General features: G+C 50.3%; 4 protein-coding genes across 4 annotated transcripts; 2 read left to right on the forward strand and 2 right to left on the reverse strand.

Moving 5' to 3' along the window:
* Positions 1–154: 154 nt before the first annotated feature.
* HER10_EVM0001652 (uncharacterized protein) lies at positions 155–4,892 on the reverse strand (the record flags this gene model as incomplete). The annotated part of the gene is made up of 3 exons (XM_035471393.1): positions 155–2,056; positions 2,129–4,525; positions 4,590–4,892. 3 exons carry the CDS (start codon positions 4,890–4,892, stop codon positions 155–157), a joined length of 4,602 nt encoding a protein of 1,533 aa, XP_035325861.1.
* Positions 4,893–5,649: 757 nt separating this feature from the next.
* On the forward strand, positions 5,650–7,945 carry HER10_EVM0013020 (uncharacterized protein; the record flags this gene model as incomplete). The annotated part of the gene is made up of 2 exons (XM_035482392.1): positions 5,650–6,257; positions 6,334–7,945. The coding sequence occupies 2 exons, from the start codon at positions 5,650–5,652 to the stop codon at positions 7,943–7,945; spliced, it is 2,220 nt and encodes a 739-aa protein (XP_035325995.1).
* A 3,803-nt stretch (positions 7,946–11,748) lies between these two features.
* HER10_EVM0010929 (uncharacterized protein) lies at positions 11,749–12,775 on the reverse strand (the record flags this gene model as incomplete). Its single annotated transcript, XM_035480373.1, has 3 exons — positions 11,749–12,260; positions 12,319–12,567; positions 12,628–12,775. The coding sequence occupies 3 exons, from the start codon at positions 12,773–12,775 to the stop codon at positions 11,749–11,751; spliced, it is 909 nt and encodes a 302-aa protein (XP_035325967.1).
* A 2,387-nt stretch (positions 12,776–15,162) lies between these two features.
* On the forward strand, positions 15,163–17,067 carry HER10_EVM0012616 (fungal Zn binuclear cluster domain-containing protein; the record flags this gene model as incomplete). The annotated part of the gene is made up of 2 exons (XM_035482009.1): positions 15,163–15,184; positions 16,076–17,067. The coding sequence occupies 2 exons, from the start codon at positions 15,163–15,165 to the stop codon at positions 17,065–17,067; spliced, it is 1,014 nt and encodes a 337-aa protein (XP_035325988.1).
* Between the last annotated feature and the right edge of the window lie 160 nt (positions 17,068–17,227).

Raw genomic sequence — 17,227 nt, forward strand, 5'->3', positions numbered from 1 at the left:
AATGTGTAACGAGACTAAACTCAACAACTGTAAAGTAGCGCGCAGCGTGATATTGAGCACTACGAAACAATATTCCACCCTTCTTCCTCATGATAGTTGTCCCACTCTTCCTCCTGCTCAAACTATACTCTCTCTTCTTCCTCGTCCTCCTATCCTATTCCTCTTCCTTCTGCTCATAATTTCTCTCGGCCGCCTCGGCTACCTTTTTTACATAGGGTCCGTATTTGGCATCCACTGTTGCTTTCCACGCTTCCAATGCGACAAGCTCGCCGCCAACTCTGATATAACCAACCGGAATCTCTTCGATCGAGGCTCTACTGGACGGAGGAAGTTGGAAAAACTTGTGATCCTTCCCGCATGTTATGTCCCTGACTCCATTGGTCTCAATACCTGCGTAGCATGAGTTGCAGAGGCCAGGGCCAACGATACAAGTTGTACAGAGCCAAATCCCAGTGGGGATATTGGTCTTGAACCCGCATTGCTCAGAGCAGATGAAGATCGAATTGTCGAGCATCTCCGGCATATCAAGCCAGGGCTTGATTTCGGCCTCCTCCATTTCCTCTGACAGCTCCTTTGTTGTCGCCTCTCCAGGCTCTTTCTCTGCTCCTTCGACTGCCGTCTCTTCTGTGCTGTCCTTCGGGCTCTCTTTCTTCGGACCCTCGGTCGTCTGATCGGTCGTGGGCAATTCGATGGCGTTTCTCTTTGCAACGACGCCATCCTCTAGACGAATCTGTCGCTCCTCTTGCTTTCGCCATTTTTCCATCTTGCGTTCATACTCTGCTTGTTCAGCAAATCTTGACACAGCCATCATCTCCCAGCATGCGACTATGTGAGCCTCATCATTGAATGCGATGAACAAGAGAGCCAGATCGCGAAACGAATCGTAGTCATTGCTGACATCTTCGTCGGACAGCATCTCGAGTCTTTGAGCCGTGAAATTGGCAACCAGGTCTCTGGCGCGGTCTGACTTTCCGTCTAGGTGGAAGAATCGGGCTAGCTGGAGTAGGCAGAGATCAGGCATTGGAATACCTTCATCTAAGCCTTTGAGCAACCCCTCTGTCTTGTTGGCGTGGATTTTTCTTGTATCGGTGGAGGTATTCTCGGCGAAAGCTCTGTTGTTGTAGGCGACTAGAATAGTAGAAGCGACATCGAATTGCATGAACGGTACTTGTACTCGCTCAATGACACAGTTCTCCTTGAAGATACCCTCCAACATCATCACACCTTCATCCTCGTGGCCAGGCCGACGGAACAAACCGATAGCATACCACATATTTAAGTAGTTGTTCCAGTACGGATCTCTTTCTTGGTCACTGGGCTTTTTGTTGGTGCCTCTCCACATCTCCGCAAGCAAATCCCAACGATCGGTACGATAGCAAGCGTTCCACATCGCGTACCAGAACTCCCGAGTATTGTACGCGGTTCCGTCGACAAGAATTTTGCTGGCCAGATTCATGCCACCGAATGTGAATGAATGGAGCTTCTCGCAGAACTCGATAATGAGGTTCCATTCCCTGCGTTGTCCAAGCTTGTTCGCAATAAATTGGCGGTAGCTTCCGGCTGCAGGGTCTTGAGTTTGGTCCAAGGCCTGCAGGTAACTATGGAATGCCTTTTTTGTGCCGGAATTGTCGGGTAAATTCCAATAACGATCGCCCAAGGTCTCAAGCACACCCGCAAATGACTCCTGATCGTATTGGTTGAGCGTGCCGGGAGGGCGATTCGAAACTTTCTCGACGATGCTTTCGAGAACCGAGATCGCCTCTGCGTCACGATCTTCGTCGAATGAGCGGGTCAGATTATAAGCAGCGAACCAATCATCAGGATTAAGTTCGACCGCTCTCCGGGCTCTCTTCTCGCACTCATATTTTGGCATCTCGATGTAATATAGTAACCTTGCCATTTGCGCCTCCCAGTGTGCGTCATTCTCTTCAATGCCAAGTTCTTTCTTCGCCCATGTCTCTACCGTGTCGAATTCGGTCATAGTAGGTCGGAAAACTTCATCGTCGTCAATTTCGGATTGTGTGGCAGCCATGGGATTCTTATCGCGGTATTCCAACTGCAAAAGTTAGCCTTCTTCTTTCCTGATGACTTCTGGCTCGAGATCCCTCACGAGATTGTGAGTTCTTACCCGTTTAACGAGCCCAAAAAGCAAGCTGAACACATCCGCCATGGTGTTTTGATAATGAGTTACCTCGAGCAATTCCTTCACAATCGCTCTTGCTGCCGTTTCAAACCAGCTTGTCCCACCAATGCCATTGAAATTGCCCAGTGTGCTCGGTGCATCCTCTCTGTCGCGAAGCTTTGACATAACCATTGAGTCGTCGGACCACTTGCTCATGAGATGTGCGCCCCTGTTCGAGAAAACCCAAGTTCTCCAGTTCCCCGGCATTAGAACATCGCTTATTACGCACAACGCATCCCTATCAGGGCCATAGTCTCTTGCAAGGAGAGTTTTAATGGCAGATTCCTCGGTGAACAGGCGGGCCAAAAGTTCTCCGGCTTCCGCTTTGAGATCGCGGTCAGCTCGGGAGAGGTCAGTCTCTTCTAAGTGATCAAACAGCCAATCTGTTGCGTAGGTCCGGAACTTGACTGCCCCAGGTGTCATGTTAGTCTGCCCATCCAATATGCCGTGCAGGCACCTCATCGCGAGAATGAGATGAGCATTATCGGGATCCTGGCAGATGTACTTGGTCTTGCGTTCTAGTTTTTGAGCAAAGAACTCTTCGAACCCAAATTTGTCGTAGACATCTGATGGGCAGACCGTTGATAGGTAATGTTTAACAAGTTTGATCTCCGCCGGCGAAATCTGCTCTTCGCTGCCGTAGTCTGTGCCACTTGACTGGTACCTTTTTACAGGTATAATCTCGCCTATCTCTTCCGCACTGAAAGAGATGTCCCGGTTCTCTTCAATCTTGAACAACAGAGAATACTTTTCGCGGATCTTAGACTCCAAAGATCGAAGTGAGACCTGACCGGATGCCTCCAAATTGGTGTTCAAACGTATGGCAGCTTCCAATTGTAGAGGAGACATCCATCTCCTTGCCCATTTCACCCATACGATGATTTCATTGACTTCATCAATCTCGGCCGACTTGAGCGTCATGTTGAGCTTTTTGATGTCAGCAAGAATCTGCTTGGGTCTGGCGCTGCCAACTTCGTTCAGGCATTGTTCAATCTCGGACAAGGAGTCAACACCCTCAATGGTGCTTAGTGCAGAGTTTGTGATATAATAGTCGCCGGAGGTTGCAAATGTGAGCCTTGATAGAATCATCGTTCTAGTCTCGGCAACGCCAGCTCGACTGGCGTCATTCAAAGTTTCCATTGCGTCCATTCTGGCTATAATGTATAGCTCAGTGTCAATGGAGTTCCGGAAACCGAGTTTCATTCTGGTGACTATCATGTCGCCCGCTTCCTCAAGCATGTCAAACGTATGTTGGTTGCCCGTAATAATCACACGCGTGCGTAGACGAGGTGCATCTGCCGAAATCCTCTGTAAAAGACCAGCGAGCCCATCGATATTGTCGCCCAGTCCGTCTATGACGATGAAGAACATGCTCTCGATGCCTGGACGGTCTTCGTTATCCAGCAATAGTTTATTCCAGATATCCGATGGATCTTCGGTGTTCACCTTGTCGCAGAGTCCAGCAATGGACTTGAGGTACGGAAGCTCCATTTGTGCCAACTGCCACAAGATACTTTTCGACACCACTTCGGCGACATGCTTCTTCTTGAATGTGGCCTTGGAGTTGTCCTTGGAATCTTCCTCGAGAAAGTAGTACGCAATCGCCGACCTGGTCTTCGAATTGTTCAATAGTCTGTGTTTCTGTAGTCGACTGATGATATGAGTTGCTAGGAGCGTTTTTCCAGAACCTTCCCCACCCTCGATCCCAAGGATCGGACTTGCTTCGTTGCTGCCAGTCATCCACGAGGCGAATAGGACATCATCGTCCAACCATTCACCGGTGCCATTAAGCAGCAAGCTCTTGTTCTTGCGTAACGCGGCATCCCATGTGTCGAAGTCTTTTGCGTTCTTGCCGAAGAAAACTTCTTGGACCTTGCTTTTGATGTGCTGGTCCAACTTGTCTTGCTTCTGCGCCACACTGCTCTCAATGAGAGTGTCAAGTTTGACGACACTCTCTTTGGAAGCTTTGGCAGCGTCTTGGCCAGCCTTGAGTGACTGGGCAGAGACAAGCCTATGCTCTCTGGCGGTCAAGTTCTCCATCTGGCCGAGGAGGTCCTTGATAAAGTCGTCATCCAGGAAAAGTTGGCGAAAAAACATCTCGATCTTGCGTCTTTTCGGCTTGAGCTGAAGAGTGCGATCGCAGACGTCGATGAAGAGTTTCAGTTGACAGCACGCCACCCTTCTCAGGGACGCGTCCATACCACCATAATATGGTAGACGCTCGAGAAATTGGGCACATTTCTCAAGCAGTTCCGCGAGACTCTCGAAAACCGCCGAGTATGACTGCCATGCCCCAATCACAAAGGTGAGAGCGTTGAAACAGGTGTTTGCCGGGGCGAAGGCCTGAACCAGAAACCCGTCGATCAGCATGAAACATCTTAGTCAGGATATCAGTAGAGAATCTTACATACGAAGCGCCATCAGCAATGATACCTCCAACTTTGGAGATGCAATTCAAAGTTCTGTTGAACGCTTTCTTGACAGTGCCGTGTTTGTCGGCTGCTTTCTGATCCGCTGCCTGAGTCTGTTCCAGATATCGCATAACTCCATCAACATCAAGCTGCTTGTCGATCTTCGATGGGTCTCCTCCAGCCATACGGATGACTCTGTTCTGTACTTCGAGCCATATCTGACTGACTTCATCGTCAGCGGCATTCTTCTCGGTTGTCGCGAGGACGACCACCGTGGTCTTCTCAGTCGCGGCCGTCATTGTCGTCCGCACCTATCAGTACAAACGAAGAACTTGTACGATTGGCCTCGAACTTAAGGAGGATAGCCGTCCACCAATTTAAGGAGCGAGCACCAAATGGAGTCAAGTGACAATAGGGAGCGGAAAAGTAAATTCGTAAACCCATAATCTAGCTGCATATCATTAGCGCTTACGATGCCACACTGCCATCCATTCCCCGATGACCCCAGTCTGCAGACATCCACTTTATTGGCCGCCGTCAGATTCGGCCACAGTGGGATGCTGATTGTATTTAGGCAGCATGTTTCCCAAGTGCCACGACAGCCCTTTGCGCTGAGAGACATGTCTGAGGAACATGAGCTTCAGGGGCAAGATGGCCAGTCAATTTTGCTACAGCCTACAGGACTGTCGATCTCACGCTAGCGGGCCGGTGTCTCTTACGTCTTACTCTGCTTGGGCGACTGCGGGGGACCTACCTACCACGTGCCTACCTATGTCTCTTGGAGGCGGCCTTTGTTTTTCCATTTGTCGCTGGCCAAATTGAACCACACAAATGGTGTTACCTTCGTGGGGAACGTCACAGCGCACAGCACTTCCATGCCACTCGTGCAGCGTGGCTGAGAGGTAGGCTCAAGCTAGGTCTTAATTTTAGACATGCAGATCTCCCACCATTCCCCGACTACTATTATTATTTAACTACAACTCCCATCCTCTTTAAGCTTAATTGTCTCTGTGCCATTGTATGGGCGGAAACATTTGGTGCTTGCACAATCACACGATGACTACATATCACCGACCTTTACCAGTCCAACAGAGAGGATCGTTAGAGTTGGATCAAGATGATGCGTCGACAGGATATCACGCTCCTATGGAGCAGCTATCCATCAGCGACGAGACGACTGATGGGCTTTACGGCTCGCGAAACCCGCCTCAGATCAAGAGAAAGCCGCTCCTACATCTAAAGTCGACGTCGTCCACAGACCTTGACGAAAATATGATGATGGAGCATGCGAGCCAAACATCTAGCCGAAATCTTTTGAGAAAGGCGACTACTATTTTGCCTACAAGTCAGTATCACTGGATACTTGAGGTTCTCGCAGTCTCACTCAGCATTTCTGCCCTCGTCGCTATTGCCATCCTCCTCCCTCTCTATAACGACAAACCCCTGGCATCCTGGTCATTTCGGTTTTCCTTCAATACCGTGGTGTCAATTCTTGGGGCTACATCAAGAGCAACACTGGCATTCGCTGTGAGCGCATGCATCAGTCAAGGAAAGTGGAACTGGTATAGGAAACGAGACGATACAATCATGGTTTTCGATCGCTTCGAAGAAGCTAGCCGCGGTCCCTGGGGAAGCGCCAGGCTCCTATGGTGGTCGAAGCTAAGGTAGGTCTTGACATCATTTCCGTTTAACTACTTGGCAAGCTTCAAAGAACTTGCAGTAACACATCATTCACCTCAGACACTGGATTGCGCTCGGGGCATTATCGACAGTCATTTTGGTGGGCTTCGAGCCATTTTTACAGGCTATAATCGACTTCGAGGGTGAAGAAATATCTTTTTCAGATCCTATCGCCAAGGCAACGATCGGAAAGACTGATAGACTTGACATCGGTTCTCATATCAGCATCTCAGGAGCTGCAGTCGCACTGACGGTGCCCGACTTTCCAGGAGAGGCCATCACTGGCATCTCAATGTTTTCCCAGTATGACTTCGGTGCTCTCGCCGCAATGTGGGCTGGTTTCTTGAGTCTCAATTCCGCTGAAAGCCAGAATGTGGCGTTCACTTGCCCCTCAGGCAACTGCACCTGGGCCCCTTATACATCTTTAGCAACGTGCAGCTCATGCAGCGATATCTCAAAGAACATTGTCAAATCGACCGGCAGAGCCAACCTGATGAAGGCTGAAGATGAGAGTCTGACAATGGTGAACTTCGTCTCGTCAGGTTCAATACATCTAATACCCAACATGACGGCTGGCTACATCAAGTACGAGATCCCGGCGCTCGGCATGAACATATCAAATATTGATGGAGCGGCCGTAGCAGCCTTGAGGCAAGACAATGAGACGATTGTAAACACGGAGTTGACAGCAAAAGCAACAACCCAGCCAACAGAAACAATCAGCTTCCGCGACATGAGATCCCTCATAATATCCTTTTCGATGATGGAGTCCAGCAGCAACTTCAGGCAAGGCAAGCAGGCATGGGAGGACGCGACCGTTGTAGCACATGAACGCGCTCTGTACTTCTGTGCCAATGTGTACCAAACCACGATCAGACAAGGTGCTCTAGAAGAGACTATTCTGGGTTCCTATGTCAACCGAAACCTTGATTCTTTTCTCTCCTTGAGTCCTCACGAATCTGAGCTCTCGAAGGCATACAACGAGTACACGAATTACACCTTGAACTACGACAAGTCAGACTTCAACCGAACCGACCTCCAACTGTTGATTTCGCCGGAGGAGTATCGTGCCGCCACCGGTCTAAACACAGAAAACAGCTTGCGATTCAATATCTCACAAAACGCTGCTGGAAGCATCACTGGAGCATTCGCAAATCAGTTCGCCCGTCGGCCTAGCCCTCTGAGCAAGAAGCAGCTCGTATACCCGCCGCTACGTCGATCCCCTCAGGTTCTACAACAGCAGCCCAACGTAATCACAAGCTTAGGAGCATCCCATAATTTCACGGCAATGTTTGAGGCAGCAGCAGCTGGTTTGACAAAGTACATTCGTGATATCTCTCTGGATGAGGAGCCCTTGGAGGGCAAGACACTGCAATGGGTGGTTCATATTCGCGTACGTTGGGGGTTTCTGTCTCTCCCAATGGCAGCATTGATAGGCGGTTGTTTGTTCTGCCTATTCTCGATTATCGAAACAAGACGGCTGGGACTGCCTGCCTGGAGAGGAAGTTCACTGGCAGGGCTAGCCCATGGACTCGATGCGGAATCCCGGGAGAGACTAAGAGCTGCGGATGGTATTTCGCAAATGGACGCGCATGCTAATCGTGTTAAGGTCCGATTTTTAGACTCGCCGATGGGTCCGGAATTGAGACTGAGCGACACCAGGATCCATTAGTTTCCTGCTACGGTTTAGAAATTTGAGCTTATTCCATGGTATTCCTGATTGCTCCTCGGCTTGGCGTGAGTAATTTGTGCTCTAGCTACTCATTGTTGTAAGTGCCTCGCTGGCTCGGGAAGTATGGTCGGTATAAGTCCGTCAAAGGCAAAGTTGGAACCATATCTGACGCGGAAGTCATTCAATCGTCATTTTGCAACAGAGAATAAGGAATTTTTGTCTTCAGTATCCTTGGTACATAGGTAATTGTTGGTATCCCTATCACAGGGATATTGGTCGATTGGTTCGAACCGTGGGTTGACGTAGTAGGAGGTCAATTGAACTATAAAATCTGCTGCGTACGTGTAGAAAGGAGGTTCCAACCGTAGGTTGGGTAGGCTGCGGTAATCGACTATACGGTCGATGGGTGGCCCCTGCGCTGCCGCGAGGTCGAATTGAACTTCCAATCCGACAGTAATGGTTCGACAAAAGACCGAGGCCTGCATCGTGCCTTAAGTGGTTGGAAGAGCGCACGATCGCAAGTATGGCGGACCACGAGAACGAAAACGAGAAGCATAAATCTGACGGAAACGGTTACTTAGCGGCTGAGTTGTCGCGAATCGGTGTTTACCGTGCGTACGGCTGATTCTCCCTAAGGGAAGCGTATAAAATTGCTCGCAAGACTGTTCATGTGACATCGGCGATGGTAAGTCTCAGATGGTACTTTCCTTGACTCTTCCTGGATACAAATCTCGGGAAGCCTTACTAAGACTTTAGACCATTTGGAACACTGATCCGCAGGTCGGTACACAGTACGGACTCGATCAGGCACTAACAGCGGGTAGAGTACATGTAATGACCATATACTTACTGTAATACCGTGATCCTAACTCCTGACTATACCTTAGGTGGCTCGTTGATGATCATGATTGCCTTTGAGGGACTAGTAATGACATGGTAATCAATAAATCTGTTTCACTGATCCAGATTCCAGAAATCATTCAAGTAGTTAACTTTTAGTTTTGTACAGACATGGAGGCATACTGATCGCGCCAGACGACTCCTTAAGACCTTTCGCTTCAATACGAAAGGTCCAGATGCGAAGATCATGTAAGTCTTATAGAGGAATACTCAGACTGTATCAGGATCATGCGGAAGCTAGCGGTCAAGTTATTGCCGGTAAGGGCGAAGCTGAACACCAGTGCATTGACTTGTTCAACACCCGTTGACTCTATCTGCGCTGTAGATGATACATATCTCTCGTCTTCAGGAGTGCTCACGATCTCATCATCAACTTGCAATTGCCAGTTCTTTCCACTGTCACTTGTTCCTGTGTCTCAAATTAGTACTTAGGCATTGCGCTGCACGTAAGCACCTGGGTTGTATAATTAAGTAAAAACTTAGAATACTACTTGGTATCTTATCAATCAATCATTGACGACATGGTGCTTGTTCCATCATAACAGGAGTTGCCAACAACGTCCTAGTAAAGTGTTATCAGCCTATCAGACGACCGTGAATTCAGCATCTCTTTTACAATGCCTACATCCACGCCTCGATGTATTGGGTGACCGCTAGGGATTGGCTGGTGGCTTTTCTCAGAAATTGACCTCTTCGTCGACAATAGACAGTAGACAGTAGACTCAAGTGTTCTCAGCCTCGCAGTCAAACAAGCCAACAGGCTAACGAGTACTCAAAGACGGATTTCGCTCACAACGTGGCAGTTCACACATCGGGTTCGTCGACCTCGGATGACCTCAATGTCTTTTGCCCTAGCCCGACGTTCTCACATGATGCTCTCACATGTTGGTGACCGCCTGAAGATGTTGCACACGCGGCGCCGAGGCAGCAGGCTCGTAGATTTGTCTCCCTCAGTTGAAAATCTGCCTTGACTAGCATATCTCATCTTGTCGCCAAGAAATCTCATGACATAGACGATGCTGATCTACACGCGCTGACTTCAAGAGTCCAAGTCGATTGCCAGGTTGTGAGTTGTGATTGAAGGCCTGGCGTGGCCAAGTCAAATGGTCTTGGCAGCAACTTTCCACGATAATCGAAACAGCGCCTAGAAAGACTGATAATAGCCGCGATTGTAGCTTTGGTTGAGCCCATGGAAAGGCAAAATCTAACGACGTGGCGAGCGCCAAGCCAAGCGCCTCTTTGCCTTTCGCTGTTGATCGGGAAATGCGGCGCGAGGGCCAAGAAGCATCAAAAATGCCAAGACATCGTGATGTGACAATCGGCGGCGGTTGGCTTCATGTGATGAAGAGGCGAGCCTGGTAGTAATCTTACTCGCCCAGTTGCGGGGAAATCAAACATTTTGGTGTAAAATTAGATAGATGGCAAGTCTTTGCAAATTTGGGGGCGGCGACTTTTCGAGTGCCCTCAAGGCGGAATCCAGCGCGGCAAGGGCCCCTTGGTCAGAGCTGTGAATCCTGCGCCACATTCCGTATGCCATTATCCCAGCTCAGTTGTGCCGATGAAGGGTGGATACACAGGGAGCACATGGTAAAGTTCGAGCTCCGTTGCAATCGGTTCCGACGGAGCGGAAACCACGTCCGGGCGCTGTCTTATTGAGGCCCGAATGCATCTCTACCTTACCCTACATACAGATGCGCCTCATCCCACCAGCATGGTTCGTCTCCGTTCTCAAGTTCTCGGGCAGCGTTAGCCACCTTGTCTTGGTGTGAGGCCAGCAAAGGAATTAGGTTATTCGGGGGCTTGGCCTTTCAGGCATGCAACGTCATTCTAGGGTCCACCCAGTTGGTTGTTTCACCTTCGAAAGCTTAACGGCCCGTTCCGAATGCCCTCACAGTACTTACTGCTATTAATAAATAAGCGATGCTGAGTTGGTAGCTTCACACGGAAGAACATGGCGAGCAAGCTGTTAGGTCTAACGTTTCATTGGCAGCTTTCTAGCATAGCGAGAGATGTAAGAGTCTACTTTCGTGATAGGTTCATCCCCGAGACTCACGGCATACCAAAGGAGGTGAGACGCATTTATTGGGCTAGTAATTCGGCAGATCGCGAGTAGCTTCCTCAACCATAACTTCAGCTTTCTCAGGGCCAAGCCATTGGACAAGCAGTGAGGAGCTATGATCCCAGTAGCAATAAGCACGCGAGAAGCTTCCTGACGTAGAGTGATCAGCTGTCAATCCAGGTGAAGCAACAACTGCAACACCCGTGCTCTCTTGTAGCTTTAATTGTACTTGGCACGCCAAGTCACACAATATGAGGGCCCAGTATGTAGTCTGACGTCCATTGTCTCCAAACAACTGTCGGGAGCTGACATGCCAAGTCGGGGATAATCGAGCTCTGTTCCATATTGCTCTGAAAGAGCAAAGTTCACCATTCCATGTCGAACAGCTGCCACCGGCACTGGCCCGAAGAGGTCCAGACCGTCATCCCATGTTCATAATCCCCAAGAAGCAGGTGGAGTAAGACAGCTTGCTAGGCTTTTGGGTAAATCGGGGATTTCTTGTCACATCACTGAACAACTACATCATGGAATAAGTCGGGTGTAGGATCAGCAAGGTGAATGCAGATACTTCTTCAAGACATACTCTAGCTAACATGCAATCTCTATGTATATTCCTCGAAAGTAGAGGTGATCAGAACGAGTTCAACAATGCGGAAACAAAATGAAACTAAGAAGCTCCCTTCCCCAGAAGTCTCGGCTCTGTCTAGATATGAAACTCCCCCAACCCATGATGACCGAGAGGGTGTTGCCATCCACCATTAACCCCGTTACATTCCTCGTGAAGCCAATCTGATGAAACCCATCAGCTCGCAGAAGTGATTGCGTCTGATGATTAGAAGAAGCCTTACTTGCGCAAGTAGTGGCTTGTCTCGGTTGTGTGAGAAACATTGTCGTTGCGCACGCCCCCTCGGTAATCCAAAGAATAGTTCCCGAGCTGATTCTCGGAGTCCGAGTTGGGAACGATCTCGCCATGTGACTTGTTGATAATCCGGGAAGGGTGGAACCAGTTGAAAATCCCCGACACAATCAGCATCATAAGGGCATCAAAGATGTAAAGGTACACCTCCTTGGACTGAAGTTCCCCATCTTCTCCCATGACATACTCAATAACTCGGAAGAGAGATCGGACCATGATGAGCAAGCTTGTTCCATAGAGAACCATCAGTAGATTTGGCCAAGGGGTCGAGACCGACAAGCTCCTCGAGGTGGGTACACGCTTGATACGGTAATGGAACAAAACGGTCACAATCATGAAGAACCCGAAGAAGGCAATCTGAATGGCCAAGCCGATGATGATGATCATCTGCCCGCGATCTCTCTGCGCCTTTGTATCAGCACCCGCAAGAGAGCCGCCACCTCAAAGAAATCGTTAGCGGTTGAGGTTTCATATACCATGGCAGTCTTCATCTCTCACCAATAGCCTGAGCGGCAATAGATATGATGTCTCCAAGGAGAAACAGCTTGGTAATCCACTTGACTCGAATGAGCGAGTGTTTCTCGGCATCAAGCAGTGTAATCAATCGTCCGAAAATCATGTAGATTGACGCTGCATAGAAAGGAGGTCCAAGAAGCAACAGTAGAGCTTGGATGATGTATGGACCTCTTGACCAATTAGGGGTCTCGGTAGCATTGATCGCGCGTGCAGCATAACCGATGATCTCAACTGCAAAGTAGGACGTATTAGTGATGCTAGAAAAGCAGGGGTGCACTACAAAACTCTTACCAAGACAACCGACGAAGAATGGGATGAAGTACCATGTACGCGTCTTCACGATCTGAAAGGCATGGCCAATTGCGGACAGACCAAAGCAGACTGTAAAGATGATTGCCGCAGGAAGCGAAGGGTCGTACTTGTAGTAATCGTTGGCCATCTTATGATCCGTGCGGGGGTGAGATCTTTCAACTTGAAGGTGAAGGTTTCGAAGACTTCCAGAGGCGAAGATTAATGATTGAAGTCTTCGACGGTTGGAGTAGAGCAAGACTTGTTATGATTGATGGGGTTGTTTCTTCCTCAAATTCCCTAATTCTAGATGAGATGTGCACGTCTTTAAGCACCAAATCTGCCATCTTGGATATACCAAATCCTTTGCTAGTTAATTTTCGCTTCTCCTATCGCTGCATCTACGAATCTTGAAGCTGACGACAAAATGAAGCTATCTCTGCTTCGCCTCGAACCGTACCTCATACGCAGAATACGATATACGAACCCTGAAACGAGAACGAGAAGAGAAAACGAGGGGAGCTGTGCTATCGGACTCATTACTTCGCCAGCGACGGGTTTCGTGACAAGTCCACCACCGGGTTTCATACTATGAGTAATGTAAGCACCGGGCTTTCTATGTCGCCCGGAAGACATAGTCCCACGGTACGGAGTACGGAGTAGGCATGTGTTCTTTACGAAACCCCATTTTTCCATCAGCTATGAGTCCTCTGTAAGGATTTGCATAGAGTCTAGTCAGATTACATTTAAGAGGCTTGTGCCATTAGCGCCGAGTATCCGTAGATTGACAGGTGTTGCAGCTTGCGGCATCGGTTCAGGACCTGATTACCAGAAAGTCAGTATGGTGTGCTAGTCAGAGTTAGGCCTAGAGTGAGATCGCATCAGGCCCACTAACTGGAATAATCAGATCGATACACCGCATGATTGGGTTGAGGGGATAGTAGAAGCCTTTCCCCGACGACGTACGAGACATGATCCCAGTTAAAGGCGTGGAGCAGCCTCGTTTTCGGACTCCATAACAATTGGTCGGCGACCCTCGCCAAGCCAATCGCCGACTGGTCTGTACGGCCGGCGACTCGTCGGGGGTCGTCTTCATCTGAAGGAGATGGATCGCGGCGCGGTCGTGGCTTTTCTCCCCCGGTCACTCAATACCCACGGATTCCACGGGAGGCACAGCACGCACCAGAGTATCTGCCAAGACCCTGCCGTAGCCCGATGTTTCCCTGTCACTTTCTCCATCTCATTCTTGCCCATCTTGGCTGGCCTCCGCCGACTTGAGACTTTTTACGGCGTTTGCTGAAGCCTGAAGGACCTGAGAACTCTAAATGTTGCAACTTGTGGGCGCGGGAAAGGGAATGGAACCTTGGAAGAGGCCGGCGATCCGGCGACGCAAGATTGAGGCTTAGATGCTACATGTGCTCATTAGGCTGAGCCAGGCCTTGGCGAGAAGGGATGAGAGTGTCAACTGACGACAACAGGCCTTGGCTCGCTCAACCATGGTGCTTTCACCGAGTGAGGGGATTCATAAAAAGCTTTCTACCAGACACACAACCTCTTACTCAAAGTCTTGGCGATTCGCGTCTGTTATTCCTGTTGCCTTCGAGTCCCCAACCCACCACCCTTTCTTTTGGTACCCATCGTCCCCTCCCTCTCCAACGTCCGTGGACCTTTCGTCCCATTCCGTCGCCGGCCGCACATCCCAAAGACGCCGTTTCACTGGTTCTATTCTCAGCCAGCCCATGCAAGGCTGTCAATGCGCCTGGGAGTGCCACGTTGGAGACGGTACACTAGGTGTTGTCAAGTCCGATCAACTCACTCGGGGGTGATGTCAAGTGTGTGATGGATGGGCATCCCCCACACTGACGCATGCACACAAGGCTTAGCCCATACCGACTGCAACCGCCGCTCCTCCCGCGGACACATGTACACTGAGTAACATAGCTTCTATTCTTCTTGGGGAAATATTCACACGTTTACTGTATCCGTACGGTAAACTGGGGCCAGAGTGCGGTATCTCCGCCCGCACGCCGGAGGTCTTGGCACGACTCAGTTCCGCATCGCTGACACCGTCACTTCCCCCCCCTAAACACCGCGAAGATACCAAGGAACCTAGTAAGCTTCACTCTTCTCCATTCTCTTTTCTTTCTCTTCCCATTTTTGCTCTTGAGGATTCTTCAACATCCCTCTACCTTGTTCTGCTTCGCACTACACATTCTGTAACTGGGTTAAACACCAGCTGGACCCCAGTCCTGGCGGGGTTGAATTTGATTGTTGATGTTCAAAGCTGTGCAAAGGGCAGACTCGAGGCTTGGCATTCCCGCAGATATTCTATCCATATCTACAGATACATAGCAACGTACACTGCTGCTTCGCTCTTCAGAAGACAATGATGCGTCAGTACCACGTTATTCGTGCCTGATTGTATCCGTTCCCCCCGTTCCCTTGTCCTGTCCCCTACACCCCGGCCACCTTAGATCGGACGAAAATCCTGGGCGCACCCGTCGACTTCTACATCGGCCCTAGGCTCGCCCGGCCGGGATGCGCAACAACGTTCGACAAGGCTCAACATAAGAATAACTTCCCACAACTTGGCCGCGGGTCGCCGACTGCAGCGGTTTCCTCGGCCTGCTCTGTATAAACAGAGGGAACACACTTCGATCCGCAAAGATACCTCACCCCACCGGCTCATCCTTATTTACTGGACCTTGTTCCTCCCTACCTCGTTACCGTCTTCGTTCTCGGGTGCTTGCTCTATCAGGCCTCGATGTGTTTCTTTGGCCTTGAATCCTCTGCAGCAGAAGTCACAACATCACAATGAAGCGCCTGGGCTACAGGAAATCACGCAATGGGTGCTTGAGATGCAAGGAGAGAAGAGTCAAAGTATGTCATCAGAGTCCAAGTCCTAGTGATGAAGTAGTCGATCTTCATCTACCCTCTCCCTTTTATCACATTCAACACTGCTCTTTGTACATTCGGTCGAGACTAACGAGTATGAACCCCACGCAGTGTGACGAGAACAAGCCTTGCAGCGCTTGCGTACGCCATGGCTTGCCATGTAGTCTCGAAAACGCGGGAGCGCCAACAAGCGCGTCCTCTCACTCCATGGCTCACCTGCCGCCGCCAGGGCAACGTACCAAGAGATCGGGTTCGCGCGTAAGCTTCGTCCCCTGACCCCCAGTTTTGCTCCCCCTCACCAGCCTTGTTGGTGTTGGGGAGGGCCTCGTTTTCGCAAACTAACGCGCCGTTGGGGTTTCTTAGGGCTCGGCATCGGCACTGAGACGCCGGTCAAGCGCGCAGTCTCCTGCTTCTCTCTCGCCACAGTCTGCCGCCGGATCACTCGGGGGCCAACAGAGCGCGTCTAGCTCCGGCGGAGGAGGCCAAACTTCGCCTTCGTCGCAGTCTGACCCGTTTCCTTACTTCTCGAGGTTCCTGACCGATCTCAATAAGACAGAGACGGCTAGCGGATGGATCTCTGATCTCGAGCTTATGCACCATTATACTTCGGTGTCTTATCGAACCTTTTCGCACTCCTCCTTGGCCCAGAAGACTCTGCAATACGACGTCCCGAGAGAGGCTCTCTCCTACCCTTTCCTCCTTCATCAAATTCTCGCTTTCTCAGCCTACCACTTGGCCTACCTTCAGCCAGACTGCCGCCATGCATACCTTATGCAGGCTGCCCAGCACCAGAACGACGCCATCAACGGGATGAGAGGGACTCTCCTCGGCACGATCTCCTCGACGAACTGCCACGCCCTTTTCGCCTCCTCCATCTTCCTTACCCTCAGCGCCTTTGCTACCTACCCAAGCTACGAGAAATACAACCCTTCCTTCTCCCCGATCGATAGTATGCTCGATATCTTTACCCTAACCGACGGGATGAGCATGATCCTGCGCGCCTCCGACGATGATCTGCGCAAGGGCCCACTACGAGAAATCTTCATCCGCGGGTCCGGCGATACCACACCGTCCACCGTGGAGGCCACTCTACAACCGCTCTTTGAACGGCTTCCTCGCCTAAGCTCCAGGCTCGCGGAGATTGGTCTAGTCGAGCACGAGGGGAAATATGCCATCACTAACGCGGTGATTGCCTTGAGCGAGTGCATTGCCAAGGTCTCTACCTTCAATGCCATGTCGGCACCTGTCGAGTTCCGCGCCGTGTTCCTCTGGCCCATCCTCATGACTAGCGACTATCTCGACATGTTGCGTCGGCGGCATCCGGCGGCTATGGTGGTGTTGGCGCACTACTGCGTCATCGTCCACATGGCAGAGCCGTTTTGCTGGTTCCTGAACGGATGGGCCCGGTCTTTGGTCTCGCTTATCTCGCAGCACTTGGCTGCAACTCCATGGGCAGACTTGATGGCTTGGCCCGTGGAAATCATAGGAGTTGGCGGTTACGAAGTACAACTAGATCGCATGGCACACGCTATGCCCGCCGTTCTCTAGTCTGTTGTTTTAATCATTCTTTCTTTTATTCTTTCACTCGATACACGCTACAGATGATACCGAGACCCTCAGTCGTCTCGCAACGGGAACCTCTTTACGGACAGCAGTCACTTGACAGAGAGCCGACTTCATCTTTCGCTAATAAGACCTGGGGCGTTAC

The sequence above is a fragment of the Colletotrichum scovillei genome, assembly GCF_011075155.1.
Source record: "Colletotrichum scovillei strain TJNH1 chromosome Unknown Contig00013, whole genome shotgun sequence".
In the NCBI taxonomy this organism is placed as follows: Eukaryota; Fungi; Ascomycota; class Sordariomycetes; order Glomerellales; family Glomerellaceae; genus Colletotrichum; species Colletotrichum scovillei.